This window comes from Embiotoca jacksoni, unplaced genomic scaffold (genome assembly GCF_022577435.1).
Source record: "Embiotoca jacksoni isolate LCO1_2020_lvr unplaced genomic scaffold, fEmbJac1.0.p SCAF_4, whole genome shotgun sequence".
Classification (NCBI taxonomy): Eukaryota; Metazoa; Chordata; class Actinopteri; family Embiotocidae; genus Embiotoca; species Embiotoca jacksoni.
The window spans coordinates 8,398,116-8,414,359 of record NW_027185392.1 but is presented as its reverse complement, the minus strand read 5'-3'; the positions used below and the strand labels follow the sequence as shown (position 1 = coordinate 8,414,359).

General features: G+C 40.7%; 1 protein-coding gene across 11 annotated transcripts in view; it reads right to left on the bottom strand.

Moving 5' to 3' along the window:
- Positions 1-16,244, bottom strand: part of ptprdb (protein tyrosine phosphatase receptor type Db) — a 150,521-nt gene that overhangs the window by 62,568 nt on the left and 71,709 nt on the right. For all 11 annotated transcript variants that reach the window (XM_069167777.1, XM_069167778.1, XM_069167779.1 and 8 more), the window contains exon 6: positions 3,601-3,750. In XM_069167777.1, coding sequence (XP_069023878.1) covers positions 3,601-3,685 — 85 coding nt within the window. In that variant the 5' untranslated portion in view covers positions 3,686-3,750. The remainder of the gene's footprint in view (positions 1-3,600; positions 3,751-16,244) is intronic.

The following is a 16,244-nucleotide window of genomic DNA, read 5'->3' as shown; positions in this document are numbered from 1 at the left end:
AAACTCCACATATTCACACATGCAAAGCTTGGTGCGCTGCTTGCACTGTTATACCAGTGCTTGTGTGCAGGATGCACATATGGTGAAGTCATGCAAGGTTCCCAACTATGCACATGGGATATTAATCCATTTGATTGCATCTTAATACACTCAGTCTACTAGTGTGTGTATGATAACTTGTGTACCAAGCATGTGTTTCTAAAGTTTGATACAAATTTCAACACGTATACTAAGGAGCAACAATAAAACGTAGCCTGTTTTACAAAACCCTATTATTTTTTAAAATGTATTCCATTCATTTAGAATTAAGTTGGAGTGAAGAGAAGCACAACTGAAAGTATTTTTTTAGAGTGCATTTAACATTTCACAACATGTAGACACGTGACGAGCACCAAAGATGTCAGCGTCCCAGCAGCCTCTGTTTGAATTCTCAACATTCAAATCTCTGAGTCCCTACTGTTGATATTAAAAGAGGCACTGAACGTCATACACAATGAGATAAAACGAGAAAAGAACAGCCTTTCCTCCCTTTTCCCCCCTCAAGCCCCCTGTCCCTCCTTTCTCAGCAGATTATATGGATGTGCTGAGAAGAGGCATAGAGCAAGCAGGAAAAGAGCAAAGGAGAAAGTCGCAGCGAATGAGATGAGGGCAGGGGGAAAAGAAAAATGGAGACAGAGAAGACAAAGTATGAATCCTTTCCACCCTTGTCGCATCTGTGCTGCTCCCATAACCCTCATCGAGGAAGTCTGGGAGCATCATCGTTTTGATGGATGACTGGGCCTTTACTGGCTGACCCTGGAATTTACACATGGGACGAGAGGGCAGAGGGCTGAAAGAAAAACAAGCATGGTTTGCGGATGTGTGTACACTTCTAAAAACACTGCAGGATGGAAATGTCTACCGACAGCCTACACTTGTGTGCCGTTACAGAAGGCTTGTGAATACATATGTGGGCTTTGCAGGTTGGGGATGATACAGTGTATGTTCAGCATTGTAAGCTACACTGGATTTTCCTTCCAACAAACAGGCCATGATGTAAATGCTGAATGTTCACATATTCTTACCATTCCTTCTTCACACTTACAACTATGCAATCCTACTAGAACAGATTATTACTGATGTATAAGATAGGATAACTCCCAGATATTTAACAGCTCAATAGAGCTTGACTGACTGCCGTCTCTTTCTCTTACATTATACCCTCTCTGCTTATCCAATCTGGTGGCCCTCTTCTTTCATCCTTAGTCTCAAACCAAATCAGACATTGTGTTGCAAAATTCAAACCCTTCTTCATCAACCTGATGAATTGACAAGGGAGTCATACATGGCCAAGTCTTTCTCTTTAACAGGTAGAAACCCCAAACACAGTTTCGAAGCTTTCCAAGCACACTAGAATCCCAGTTAATATTAGGTTTTTGGAATATTTAATTCGAGTGTTCACACCCTGAAACACAAATTAGCTCTTGTCTGTAGATTCTGAGAAAGATGGATAATAGAATTTAAAACAGTAATTGAAATTAAAAAGGCAACTTTGGCACATAAAAAAACGAAGTCAGGTTTCCGATCATCGTTTTTATTTGTGCAGATCTGTGCAGGTGCATCTGCACAGATATGCACAAATAAAAACCCTCTGATTATTAATGGAGAGATAAAATGACTAAGAGGCTAAACTTAGTGGAGGTTTAAAAATCCATCACTGTCCAGAAATCCACATGTATGAAAGTGTTAACTCTGCTGTCTTGTTTGTTTGGAAGTAAAAAAAAACAAAACATTGTTGGCAACAGCTGATCCCAAAAAGTGGATCATGATAATTTTTTCAAATTTTGTCGTGGTGGAAGAAATAAAAGTTTTTTTGATTGCTTTATCTGTACTTGTGTCTGTTAATGTGCAAAAGCCAGAAATTCAAAGCTTCCAGTTTCCAAAATGTGAATATTTGCTGGTTTTCTTTGCCTTATATGATAGTAACTGTATATCTTTGTGTTTTCGGCGGTTAGTTGGACAGAACAAGCAATTTCAAGACATGACTTTAGACCTTTTGTAGAATTAACCAAGAAAATAATCAAACCAATCTGCTAAATAATGAAAATAATCATTAGCTGCAGCCACAGTGAAAACTAGGATATGACTGATAACCAGGATATTATTGTGAATGTAAATTTGTGACAAGCCACAGGGATCAAACCCGGACACACATACACACACACACGCACACGCGCACGCACGCACGGTATGAACACAATCACACAAGCATTGGGGAAATTATCTGATTTGCCATATGTTGTCTGTCTCTTCATGCCAAGTAATACTGGGATGGACAAAAACAACTGGCTCCATACCAAACACACACTCATACACGCTCATATATAGAGATAAACACACACAACCACACACATACAGTAGGGATATGATATCTGGAGCGCAGTGGTTTGTAAAACAAAATCAGGTCATTTCCACCCTATGTGTGCTTTTGTGTATACTGTACATACTATGTGTATTTAAAAGATATCTGGTGCAAACATTCTATTTGATTGTTTCTCTTCCATACACTAAATGTGTACAACTTTCAAGCAATAAAAGTCAAATGAAGAAACAGGAAAAGAAATATAATGTCATAAGTAGTTTTCATTTCTCAGTTACCTTCATATAAAGTGCAGCAAAGAGTAAAAACCTAAATCAAATCAATTCTCGGTGTGACCACACTTGGTTGTGACCAACATTCGGCACAAAGTGGTGCCAACGCAGGTGTCTTTGTAAGGTTCAGACAGATATGGTTATCATTTTCCCCTCCAGCGGCAAATGTTGAGTGCCCAGCTGAGCGCCCCTGGGTGAGTTGGTCTTAAAATGAGATGTGGTCAGGCGCATTGTTGGTGCACTGCTATCTTGAGACAGTGAAAAGTGATTGTGCGATTGACCAAAAAAACGTTGGCCGCTATGTTGTAATCCGCCAAGGGCCAAGCACACATGACTTTTAAAGTGAATAGGAGACGACTCTTTCATTGGTTTATTTCTTGTTCTTCTCAAAACACCCATGTTTAATTCATTAAGAGACTTTTAATTAATCAATTATGAGATTAAATAAAACCCCTTTGATCTGTGTCTTACTTTGTGCCCAGATTATCTGCTGTTAAACTAGTAGAAGGACTTTGGGAAACGCCCTGAATTCAACTGTGCACTTGAATCGTTAAAATACAGCCCCTGGTCTTTAAAACAGCACCACTTCTCCTCTGTACACTTGCGGAAAGTTTCCAAAGTATACTTGGCAGATAGTTTGTTCCATGACACTTCCAAGAACTGAGGCAAGTTCTTCTGTGGATTTTGATTGTCACAATTGCCTCTGTCATTTTATCCCAGACTGACTAAATGATGTTGAGAACAGGGCTCTGTGGGGGCCACACCATCTGTTACAGGACTCCTGTTCCTCTGGCTGGAGGTTTGAGGTTGTCGTCATGACAAAATGAATTTAAAATCATCCGATGCCTGTATGTGGCAGTACTGTGTGTGTGTGTGTGTGTGTGTGTGTGTGTGTGTGTGTGTGTGTGTGCGTGTGTGCTGGTGTTTGTAAGTGTGAGAATATAAGCGAATAACAGTGAAAGGACTCACAGTCAGCATCAGCGAGGAAGAGGAAGCTGAGGAGGAGCAGGCCTGGACTGGCAGAGTGCATCATGGGATATGTCGACACATGCATGCTGTATCCACCGTGAGCTCACTGCCTCACTGTACAACAGGATGATAGAAACAGGCCCTCACAACCTGGGGAGAGTAGAAGGGAGAAAGAAGCGAAGAAAAAAGAAAATGCAATAATTAGAGAAAGTCCAAATTAAGAAAGTTTCAGACATTATATACTGGAGCACGGCGACACACGCAGACTCGAATTGTGCGAGTTCCCTCAAGGCCTCACACTCAAGTTATGCAGCTGCTTCTCCTCTGCTCGCTTCATTAGGACCATACACTCATTGCCGGAGGTGTGTTTTGATGTGTGTGTGTGTGTGTGTGTGTGAGACCGAGAGAGTTCATAAAGTAGCTGATGAATCTCAATTTATGGCAAACATTTAGCAATAAAACATCCGTCTCCTCAGAAGTTCAGTTTTTATATACTCAGTAAGCAACGGCTTACAACAACTCAACTCAATATTTTCGGCTTTAGTTTTTAGCTGTTATACAATCTACAAAACAGTGCTTCAATGGCAGGATTTGTTTTAAATGTACATCAAAACGGCATGATTTCAGATTGATGAGAACGAATGCTCTATCCTTCCAACCCTCCATCGTAAATCCAAAGGATTGATGGATGTTTGGGGAGATTAAAGAGGGAGGACCCTCCACTCACTCAGTCACTCAGTCTCTTTGTCTGGTCCTTTCCTGCTTTTCCCCACTTTTTTCTTGCATCTTGTAGTTTCCTAATCATTCCTTCCTCAAATCCTTATATCCTCTCTCCACTTTGCCTTCCCTGTCATTTCAAATTACTCTCTCTACTGCATCTTCTTTTCTCCTCTCCATCAGTCTGATTTTTTTTTGCCTTTTTACTCACCCTCTGTCTGTATTTCTGTCTGCCTATCTATCTCTCTGCCATCTGCAGCGCCTGGTGTGAGTGTTTGGCAATAGAAGAGACAGGCGTCAGTCTGTGTGTCAGAAATCTCACAGCTCAAATCATGACATGGCAGATCTCTGCTGCTGTCCAGAAACTGACAGCACTGAATGAGAGACATTCAAAGTGAGTAAAAGCAGAAGTGTGAGATGTGCCGGCCTGTGCTCTACTGTATATGCATGCATTCCGTATGGGCTACTTCACATTGATGTCTCGGTGTGTGCATTGCTGTGTAACTCATCGGTGACGGCATGTATCAGAACTGAACTGTTTGCACATATTCATCTATGCGTGTGTGTGTGTGTGCTTGCAGCTGTATGGTCCTGTGGTACCTCTACATGTGAGTGGGTATGTGCATGCGTTTGTGTGCTGTCCAAAACTGGACAGATTCATCAGCAGCGGCAGCAGCAGTCTTAATCCCTTCCACTCCTGAACAAGCCATCTGATTAAAAAAAGAGAAGGGGGTGGGGTGGAAGAACACTGGAACCCAGAGCTCTTGCCATCCCTGCAGCGAAGGCAGCAAACAACTAAACCCACACTGGATTTTCCACTTGGTTTGGTCTGAAACAATTGCTTTGGGATAACCTAGATCTCTCCCTGCACAAATTAAGTCCTATGCACTGATTTACACAACTATGGTAAATATGGGGACTGAGCTGCATAGTATTCAAGGGCAGATAGGGAACCTTGTGTATCAATCCACAAAAAAAGGAAATAATTTAGTTTTGGATGTCAAATCTGAGCTAAATATTTAGATTTTTTTTTTTTAATTTTTAAACTGTCATTACTTTTATCTCAGATTTTCTAAAAAAAACCCCAATGTTTTAATGTTTGATATTTTTGCTGTTATTGTTCATCTCATTGAATTCCTTTTTCACAAGTTTTTTTAATCATATTTTCATTTTGCAAATTTTTTTAAAAGAACATGACCTCAAATGCCACATACTGTACTGTTTATTGTACTGCAAACTAAAGGATAAATGTTATAGTGTTATTCTAAATGCATACTAGTAATAGACTCGAATCTCAACAGAGCATTCATATGCATATTTGTCTAATCAAGCTTCTTTTACTGCAAAATTAATATGGGTAAACGCAGATCACTGATACAAAAGGGCATCTGTTTCAGTGCGTGTGCGTGAATGTGTGTGTCTTAGTGTATTGTGTGTGGCCTCTAATCACTCCAGGTGATTCCGTGTCATTGGAAAAGCCTGCATTATTTAGTATCTCACTTCACAGCATGTCACGTTAATTAAAGAGCTAAGATAACTCAGGGGGGTTGAGGAGGTGCTGGTATGGAGGGCAGATGAAAAGATAGAGGGAAAGATGAGGAAAAGGTGTGTGGAGGGAGGAGAAATGAAAGCACAGCAGTAAACAGACAAGAAAAGAGACACGAAGTGGAAACGCAACAAAAAGAAGATAACCTGAGCCACACACACACACACACACACACACACACACACACACACACACACACACACACACACACACACACACACACACAGGTAGTCACCAGATTGTAATCTGGGTGGCTGTTGTTGCTAGTATTACTGAGAGCCGGACAGAAAGCCTCCCTCTGTGCCTGAGCTTCTACTGCTGCTGTGGATCACAGTTGGCCGTGAGCCATTCACTTACATTAGTCCCTATCACTCAATTATACACTATCGGTGTGCCTGGGCCTGCAGCTATCTGTTACATTTAACTCTGGGATAGCTTCTGACAGAACAAAGACTAACTCAAAAGAGTGGCATACGGGTTTATGTTTTTTTTACAGGACTGACAGAGGGATGTATAACCCTCTTATCTTATTAATAATAAACAGAAAATGAGTTAAAAAAAAAGAAAAAGGCCTGTTACATCATCACCAGAAAATAAGCATGCCTGTTACATTACCTAGCTAATAATAGGATTAACAGCTTTATTTTGTTGCATTTATGGGACCATTTTATAAAATTTTTCCAAGTTATTAGATACCATAACTTTTAACAGTATAGCTTTTAATTGTGAAAGAGTAGATGACAATTTATGAAGAGATGGGGCTGGAAAGTTGAGAGATGAGGAAGCAAAAGTGAAGAAAAAAGCAAATTAAAAGAGAATGTGAACCAAGAATGAAAAAAAAAAAAAAAGAAAAGAAAAAGAAAATGTAGGCGGATGATGAGACAGAGGAGGGTAGACTACAAAGCGAAGGCGTAGTACAGCTGGAGGGAATGTTGTGAAAGATAGAGACAAAGACAAAAGACAGATCCTAAAAAGCATCGCTTAAAGCAAACCGTGTGCCACGGAAAAGAACACTGAGAATCCTAATTTGATTTGATATTCCAAAAGCTGAGGCACCAAATGCAATTAGACATACTAATTAACTTATTCTATTTGCCCTGTTGAAACAGTGGCAGACTGACAGAAATGTCAATGGGGAGACAATTTGTGTTTGTTGCATCATGGCACTGCACGAAAAACAAGATAAGCTAAATGGGGAAAAACAAGGTGTGTCCACCTCCTTCTCCATTAAGGATGGCGCTAAGTTCAAGTCACATTTTCTGAAAACATCCAGAGGACCAGGACCATATGTTGATGGTCTAAGGGAGCTTTAACACCAAACCTTTAGGGTTTAGTTCAGATGAACTCTGATTTAATTGTTCTTGTGGTTCAGTTCATTTTGACTGATGAAAGCTGCCCACTGAACACTGGTATAGTTTATTTGCAAAGGAAGTGATCTTATAAATGACCTGTATAAGCTGTGTACACAAAAAGTATTATTGGTAACCATGGTAGTGCCTGGTAATCCATGGTCCCTTGTATCCATTTGTAAGGCACCACTAAGTGTTACCTGAACCTAAAAGGACTTCAGTCAATCTGGTCTCAGCATTTCCTCTATCTTAATAGGTTTCAACTGTGACACAACTTCTAATTATTTTTCAACTCCTTAAATCAAAACCAGAGATTTACCGAGGAAGTTGAAGACGCTGTCTTGTCAGTCACCGAAGAATCTCAAACATTCATACGGACTCGTAGCAGATAGATAACAAGCTGTACGGAAATAAGATTTCCAGCAAAATGCAACAGCCTCTCGCATAGCACAACAAAGAAAACAAAACTGGGAATGGCTTGGAGGGAGATTGTTTGTTTGATGTATGTGACTACTGAGCACATAAACTCATACACATGCTGATTACCAGTTATCTGTCATCTGTCCCACTGCACACAAACAGACTCCAGAAGTAACCCGAGTATGTTTTCATAAGAAATGTAGATCTTTAAAAAGGCACAACTCAGTGTCTGTAGGGACGACAATGCGCTGACAGAGATTGTAATTGCCTCTGCATCGAGTGCCTCACCTATCTTTTAGCACGACTGTATGTATGTACATATACTTTAAATGTTTGTTTCTGAGTGTGTATTTGTGAGTGTGAGAGAAGCACAAAGCAAGGGATAGGGGGAAAGTGCTCCACAAAACCACTTCTTTGACCTTTGCTAAAGTGAGTCAGACGCTGTGTGGGTGGAGAGATAAACATATATATGTCTATATATATCTGACAATTGTGCATTCACCTATTCTATTTCAGAGGAAAAAGACCACCTGGTGGACATTTTTCTTCCACTTGTCTGTGCTTTACAGGTTAAGCATGGTTTAAGTCCTGGTTAAGCTGCAATCTTGCTTCTGTGAAGCTAAACACAGAAGTGTAATGGGTAACTGTAGCTTACAGATGTCAGTTCACACAACACAAATATTTCTCAAAGACCGTCATGCACATTCCCCTATGTGTAAAGCGGAGAAGCATGTTTCACCTTTACGGTTAGGTTAGGTAGGAAAAAAGGATTTATTTAGGATTAGGTAACATTCTTAGTCATGGTTTATTGTAAAGATGTTAAAATCTTAACAGGACTACTATCTTATATTAGGGAGGGAAATGCAAATTTATGCATCCGAAGATCCAAATCAGAGCTGTAGAACTGAGACAATAGGCTGTAAATAAAATGGACAAAGTGTCCAGGTCTGAAAAGTAAAGCTAATGCGGACGTGCCCTAAAGTTCAACACCACTGAAGACCACTGGGGGCTGGCTCCAAAAAAAACAAAAACAAAAACCCCATCTCTAATAGACTCTCATTCAGAAAGCCTCAATTTATCTCAGGAGTTACAATGTCAATACATTTAATCCACAAGTTACTTGCTTGAGGCTTGACACTTTGACTGGATCTGGACTTAATTCAGAAAAATGAGACTTGGACAGCCATGTTACTTGACTTACAAAAGCAAAATACTTTCAAATCTTAAAGTTTCAGATCCATATACTAGAACCTTTAGTTATTAGCTAATGCATTGAGATAACTTGTTTTCATTATGTAAACAACACTGTTTATTTAGCTTTGAAAGTCAAGTGTTCAAAAGCCATTTCATCTAAATATTCATAGCATTTTTACTTGCAGTTTGCTTGTGAAAACCTGTGCTCTGACTTACCCTAAACTATTTAAAATATCTGTAATAAATAGACGCAACATTTCCTGAATTGGCACTGAATGTTATCTATCCATCACTAACTAAAAACAGAAAGTATAAATGTAGAGTCATTTTATATGTGAGTGTATTATGGGAGAATGTGTTGCCACACCATTTGCTCCCTCCCACAGCTGAGAACAAATGACCAAATACTTGTTTTCACTGGGAGAAGGAGCCCCAAAAACTCTGCCAAGTCATTTGAGTCGGCATTCAGGACACTGGCAGAAACAAGAAATCAATAAGACAAACTGAGAGGAGAGGAAGGAAAAATGTGATTGATTGAGATGAGGATTTAGGCTGTACTCAACTTATCACTTCCCCTGATTCCCCAAACACCTCCCCATCCTCCCAGCCACCTACCCATCCATCCTTCCTTCCTTCCTTCCTTCACATCTTCCTTCAACCTGACTCATCTCTTCCTCCCCCTTTTCTTCATCCTCTCTTCTCTCACCAACCCATACTCTCACTGTCTGTTTTGCTGTCTCTGTTTCTATCCCCAAAGGCCCAAACAAACTCTTATTTTCCTTTTGCACCGTCTCATTCTTCTGCTTGTGCGAGTCGGTCTCACCAATATCATATCACTCTCTATAAAAACAGAGGACTGGAATGTCAATTGAGTATCCAGTTTGCAGGGTATTACATTCCTTTGTACAAAAATAAGAATTCCACAAATTTCATACACTGGTGCCAAGGGACGACCCATTTTAGATTGTGAATTCAGCTTCTATTTCCTGTCAGAATATATATTTATTTCAATTTCAAAGTTCAACTTTCAGACATTACTCTTCTTCGTCTCTGTCCCATTTCCTTGATGTCTGAATAAAAGCTTATGATTTGGTCCTCCCAAAAAGAAACCTGGACCTTTCCAGCGGCTCTTTGTATGAAAGCAGTTTAGTCTTCACACATGACAGGTGAAAAACCACATTGTTACGACTTTGTTGAATAATGGGCAGGCCTTGACTATGGCAAAATTTGTGAGCTGGTCTGGATGTTGAACAGACATTTACATATCACGGTAAACATTGTTATTGTTGATGTAACAGATGAGGACACCTCAAAGACAAAGCTTTCTCATCAGTTTATTTCAGCAGCTGTAAAGTTGATAAATTCTGTTTCCTTTTTTTTGGCTTCATCACACAGACAATAATACATCCAACCAGCTTCACAGAGGGACTGTTGCCTTCAGGCAGATGATTTGATCCCATAAATGGCTGTCGGAGAGCAGAACCAAAGTGCCTATTTTCTCCAACTGTCAGTCACACAAAAAGTAAAAATCCATGCAACTATTACTTTCCACCTGTGAGCATTTATGACCTCAAAGACAAAGAGACCTGACAGACAAAGAGACCTGGACCGCATAAAATTTTCTATTAGCAGGCAAGATTCTGTCAGCATTTAGCCAGTGGGTGGTTCCAGTTTTCCCATTCTGATTAAACACTTTCCCAAATAACAGAGATGAAGTGCAGGCTGAAAAAAGGGTAAAACTGTGCACTAAGCAGACTGCTGAATGTGGCCAATCGAAGGGTTAAGCCAGCTGTGACTAACAGACCCATACTGGGCCTCTATTGGACCATCTCTGGCAGCCATCTATGATATTGAGAGAGCAAGAGGGAGAGAGAGGGAGACAGAGAGGAGTGAAGTTGAGTGGATTAGCAAGAGGTGGGGGGATGACAACATGTAATTACCTATTTACCCAGCCTTTAGTGGAAACCTCATCGAAGGCTAATTGAGCGGTGCATTAGCGAGAGGATCGTAAAGATAGCAGCAGGACTGCAGAAGGAGGGATGGAGGGAGGAAGTGAGAGGAAGATGAGAGATGAGCACCAGCTGAGGGGCAAGAAGGTAAAAGACAGGGCTCTGAATAGCAACAACCAGGCAGAGTGGAAGGAAAGAAGTGGCGAAGGAGAGACTGTGAAGTGATTTTACGTTGGACACTGCGTAACAGGAGCTCTGATGTAAATTAACTTAAAGGTTCGTTGTGCAGGATTTAGGGGGCTCTATTGGCAGAAATATAATATAATATTTATAATTAATGTTCCATGTATCACCTGAAACTAAGAATTTTTGTGGTTTTGATTAACTTGTTTAAGATTAGGGTGTGAACATCAGCCAATCACAGGCAGAGTAGAATGAGTCACGTTTTTGCCATCCCCGTAAAAAACATCAATAGAACAAATTGGATTTCCAGTTTGGATTGGGCAGTGACAAAGAGGTCGGTGATGGGTAGGTGGTTCTATCACTTTCTGAAAAATGCTGCAATGGGTGTGAGTGGTCCAAATCAGGTTTCTGGGTCCAAATTCATAGCGACAGGTTCAAGTACAGAATTTTTACCCAGGAGACTGCCGTTTGTGTTCCTTATGAATTTTTTTTGCATTGACATATTTTTTGTTAATTCCCGTAATGCATTTAACTTGTGTAAATTTACATTAGTAACTATTATCAAACAATAATGATGCACTAACTATAACCGAGTACTTTTAGTGCCTAGATTTAACCAAACTGCAACCGTGTCACAACATTCACCGTGTATTTTTGTTACCATGGTGACAAAGGTCCTGTACACCTGTCATTAGTGGTCTCCCATATGTGTCATTAATAACAACCTACTGGGTCGACTATGAGCTAGAAGGTCCTATTAGCCATGTGATCTTGATTACAACTGATAGCAGCCATTTAATCACTTATAATCATTCAAAGCAGGTGACTAATCTGAGAAACTATGAAACATTCAAGTCATTTTCTGGCAAACAAGTCAAACATTTGCTGTTTCTGGCAGCTTTTCCTTTAATTACATGATATTTTTTCTTACACAGTACATTTTTGGTATGTTCATGTTTGCTGGTATTTTAATGTTTTAAGTTGTCCACGTACTTTATGCCTGATTGTCTAACTATTTAAATTCTCTACATCATCTCATAATAACCTTAATCCACAATATAACAAGTGCCTACAGCCATCAGATGATTATACATTGAATGAATGTTCTTTCTGCGAGGTAGTACAACAATAAAAAAAGCCTTACAAAATAAAATATTATGGACTGTAACAGTACATCAGGTCCTTATGTATACAATACTCCAGTAAATCTACTTATTTATAATTCTCATAGTCCTGTGTCCATGTATTCTCATTGTGGCCATAATATCTCCTTCTTTCAGTGGCATACAATGTACAGTAGAGAGCCTTTAGTGCTCGGGGTGAAGTGGCACATCGGAGGCAGTCATCTCTGTAATGTGTTTTAGTACATGGATGGATGGAGGGAGGGATAGATATATGGATGGATGAGCCTGCAGTATGGTTACGGTGTGACTTCTCTGCCCCTGTAAAACGCTGCGCATACTCCTGTAGGCTAGAAGGGCTGGACACACATCAGGATGAACATGTGTGCTGACAGAGGCACAAACACACACACATAAACACACGTATACACACACACACACACAGGTTCACAGATTTAGCTGGCTGGGTGACCTCCACGAGCAGGTGGAATACAGCAGTAATAATTTACAGTCCTAGAGCAGCTCTCATGTCAAATAAAATGTGGATTTCCTCTATGCCAGAAGCGGGCTAACCCCTTTAATAACTGGAGCTTTTATCCACACAGTGCTTCAGCCAGAACCCATCTACCAAATCCTCCTCTATTATACACTATCTAAACTGGGTGTTCAATAGGTGGGGACTCGTCAGTCTGGAATACACACAGTGTAGTCCTTTACCTTTCACTTTTTTTTCCCCCTTTAGAGCACACTGAATCCATTTAACCAGCGGTCTTACGCTGCTTTAAATGAGGCAAACGTGCACCCATTCACAGAAATAGCCACATCAAATGCCCCATAATGAATGAGAGAACCTCCAGTTTTTGTCTGACTCAGAAGAAGAGGAGGAGGATGAGGCAGCAGAGGAGCCACGCAGTAGTTCATTCAGCAAGCTTCCCGCGTTCATTAAATTCCTCGGTGCACCACAAGTCAAGGGATGGCCTCCCTATTGTCAGAGAAAAACACTCTCCTCTTTAATGAGTGTGAGAGTGACTGCTGACAAGATAAAGGAGAGCTCTATGTGAATGTAAAAAAGTTGCTCTTCCTCCATACTCCCTTCAAGGTGATGGACAAACTAAAGCAAATCCTCATCTCTTCTTTTCATCTATTCATATGCAAGCTCAGAGAAAAATCCTGAAGAGGATCTAAAGCAACTGATATCTGAAAAAGCACCACAGAAAGAGAGGCAAAAGGAATTTGACAACACAACTACATCCTAAAGAAAAACACCTTGAAGGTCAAAGAGGGAGGGGATGAACAACTGAGTCCAAAAATACATTTCTTGATCAATCTTCTCCAATGTCATGTTACAACGGCTGAACGAGAAGGATGGGGTTACAAAACCTTTTTCCTCAGATTGATTTTGGCCAACAGAGTAGTGGGAGTACATGAGTATGACTCAAAATAACATGCAGGGAAATGCAAAGATGTGAACACTGTGTGCTGATTTTTCATTTTTAATTGACTGTTATGTTTCTTGTTATGCAGCATACAGAAGGACCCTTGCCAACTCTATAACCAGTCATAACTATATAACTAGGAAGGCAACATGTGCCGGAAACTTGATTATTGCTTGCATATGGTGCTGCAGATTTAAAGCAGTGAAGAATTCAGCGACAGAAGTGCAGCTCAATGCAGTTTCTACAGATACAAAAAGGCTTAACTAGATTTCTATACAGTATGAGCTGAGAAATAATTGAGCCTGATGTTGAGCTGTGACACATTACGCCACATACATGTCACACATGCCAGTTCCTTTGGTTTTCTGCAGGAATATTTAAACATACTGTGTCATTTTCCACAACACAAGCCGCTGAGAGTTCAGTGTACACAAAAGCTCATATTTTCCATTGGTGGTTACTTTATATGGATATAAAGTTGCATAGCTTGGAAGGACGGAGGACTGACAAATGAAGAAGAGCAAGGGAGAAAAGAGACAGTGGGGAAAAAGCAGATCTCACTCCTGAGAGTTAAAAAGAGAGACAGCAAAGAGAAGGAGAGAGAGACCATATTCCCTTTGGCTCAATAATTAAGACGGGGGACAATAAATATGTAATGGGGGCTTTTTTCCACCAAGTGCAGCTACCTCTCCTTCTTGGAGATGGGACCGCGGGGAGACAGGCTCAGGAAGAGCGACTAAGTACACTGGCCATTAAAAATGGATGCAAGGAACACCGGCCCTGACGACCAACCACCCAGAATGTTGTGACGGGAGTTGCCGTGGTTACAGGGCTCCCAAATGGTCTTTGGTTGTCAGGGTGGATCAAATCAGACATCTGAGCGCCAGCGCCATCGCCCTTCCTAGGCTTGCTGCCGCTGGGGGCACCACAACTCAATGATGTCATTGAGGAAAGAAGTTTGGACCTGTAGTGTGTTTGTGTGTGTGTGTGGGAAAAGAGAAAAGAGACAGAAGAGTGAGCAAGACACACAAGGGATAGAGAGACTGACAAACTCTCCCAAAAAGCCCTTAGAAAGTTTTGGTTGCTACTGTCAGAGCTCCATCTGTCTCAACTGAATCCAACACTTTATATAAGAGCAGGGCTACTTATACGAGTTTCTTCACTTAGATAAGTGCTGTGGTGTTAAACAGATTAGGATCTTATTGCCTCATGACTTCGAAAATATGACTTGTGTCCCAGATCTATCAGTGATCCATGTTAATGCGAAGTTGTGGAGACAACTCAGAGGAAGAAAGGAAGGGTATTGTTCAGAGAGAAAAAGAGCAGCAGTGGAAGACTCCATACTACTCCAGCTTTCACACACAGAAATGAGACTTTCTCTTTTGTGTTTTCTGGTAGTTAGATGAGAGCAATGATCCCATTCTCATATCTGACATTTATACTAACTGTATAAATGCATGGTACTGCAGCACCATGCATTTATACAGTTAGTTTTTTGTTGTGTTAACTGGTTACTTGGAAACTGGTATCAGCAAAGAAATAATCTACCACATAACCCACCCACGATATGCTGATTTATAAATTAAATACTGAATAAACACATGGAATATACAGTGTTAATTAGTTAGCTTTAGAGTTGCTGGTTGTTGGATTTGGTTATCTTTGGACTGAGCTAGGCTAACTGTTTACCCCTTTTTCCAGTCTTGCTGATAAACTAGTTTATTGGGTCAGAGTGGGTTGCTCAATGGGTATAATAATGAATATAACCATTTAAAAACATGTTGACATTCCTCTTGACTTAATCTGAATCTGTAGTGAAGTTACCTGGTAAATTGGTGCAATGTACAGTATTACCCTCAGAAACTAGAAATACTTGAATAAAGTACTATACAGTACTACACCACCGTGAGAGTATATGGAAACTGTAATATGAGGGAATGTGACCTCAACCGAGAGCAAGAGACAGAATAGTATACGATGTGGGACATTGTGCAATGCATACAGGAAGGAGGTTATGTGCATGGTTTTGTGAGCTGTAGTCCTCTGAGGAGAGAAGCCCAGTATGGGGGTGTATACGTTATAATGGAAAGTGACAGCGATGCAGAGCTTGCCTTACAGAGGAGAGGACTGGGGGCCAGGGGAGAGGACTGGGGGCCATGAAGAGAATACTGAGGAGGGACGGGGTACCATGGGGAGCTTTCCGTCTCACACACAAAGACACACGTGACATGCAGTGCACACCAACATGCAGTACAGCCATGTTCCTGTTTGGTTACAATACAAAAAACAGCTCCATACTGATGAAGAGTGACAGCAACAAAAAATGTTGCATGTTACGTTGCAGCTTAGTGTTTGATAAATGGAACACTCCCCCAACACACACACACACACACACACATGCCAGAGGATGATGGATGCAGTGCGGTTGCTGTCTATCAAGGCGTGACCCCGTTTCTGTGTCAGTGATGCCCCTAATGACGTCGTCAATCATTACGCTGCACCACTGGCGGGGATTTAGGAGTCAGAGGTCAGGGAGAAAGCCTAAAGGCTAAATGAGGCCAGCAGAAAAACATGGCACATGTAAATACTCTCTATTGTATAAACTGTTTCCGAATAAGGTTAAAGAACAGCTTCATTGCTTTGATTACTGGAGCCGTGCGTCACTTGTGGAATTGATTTCAGGGTTAGTTTGAAAAAAAGGGGGCTCACTAGGTATGTAATGAAGCCGC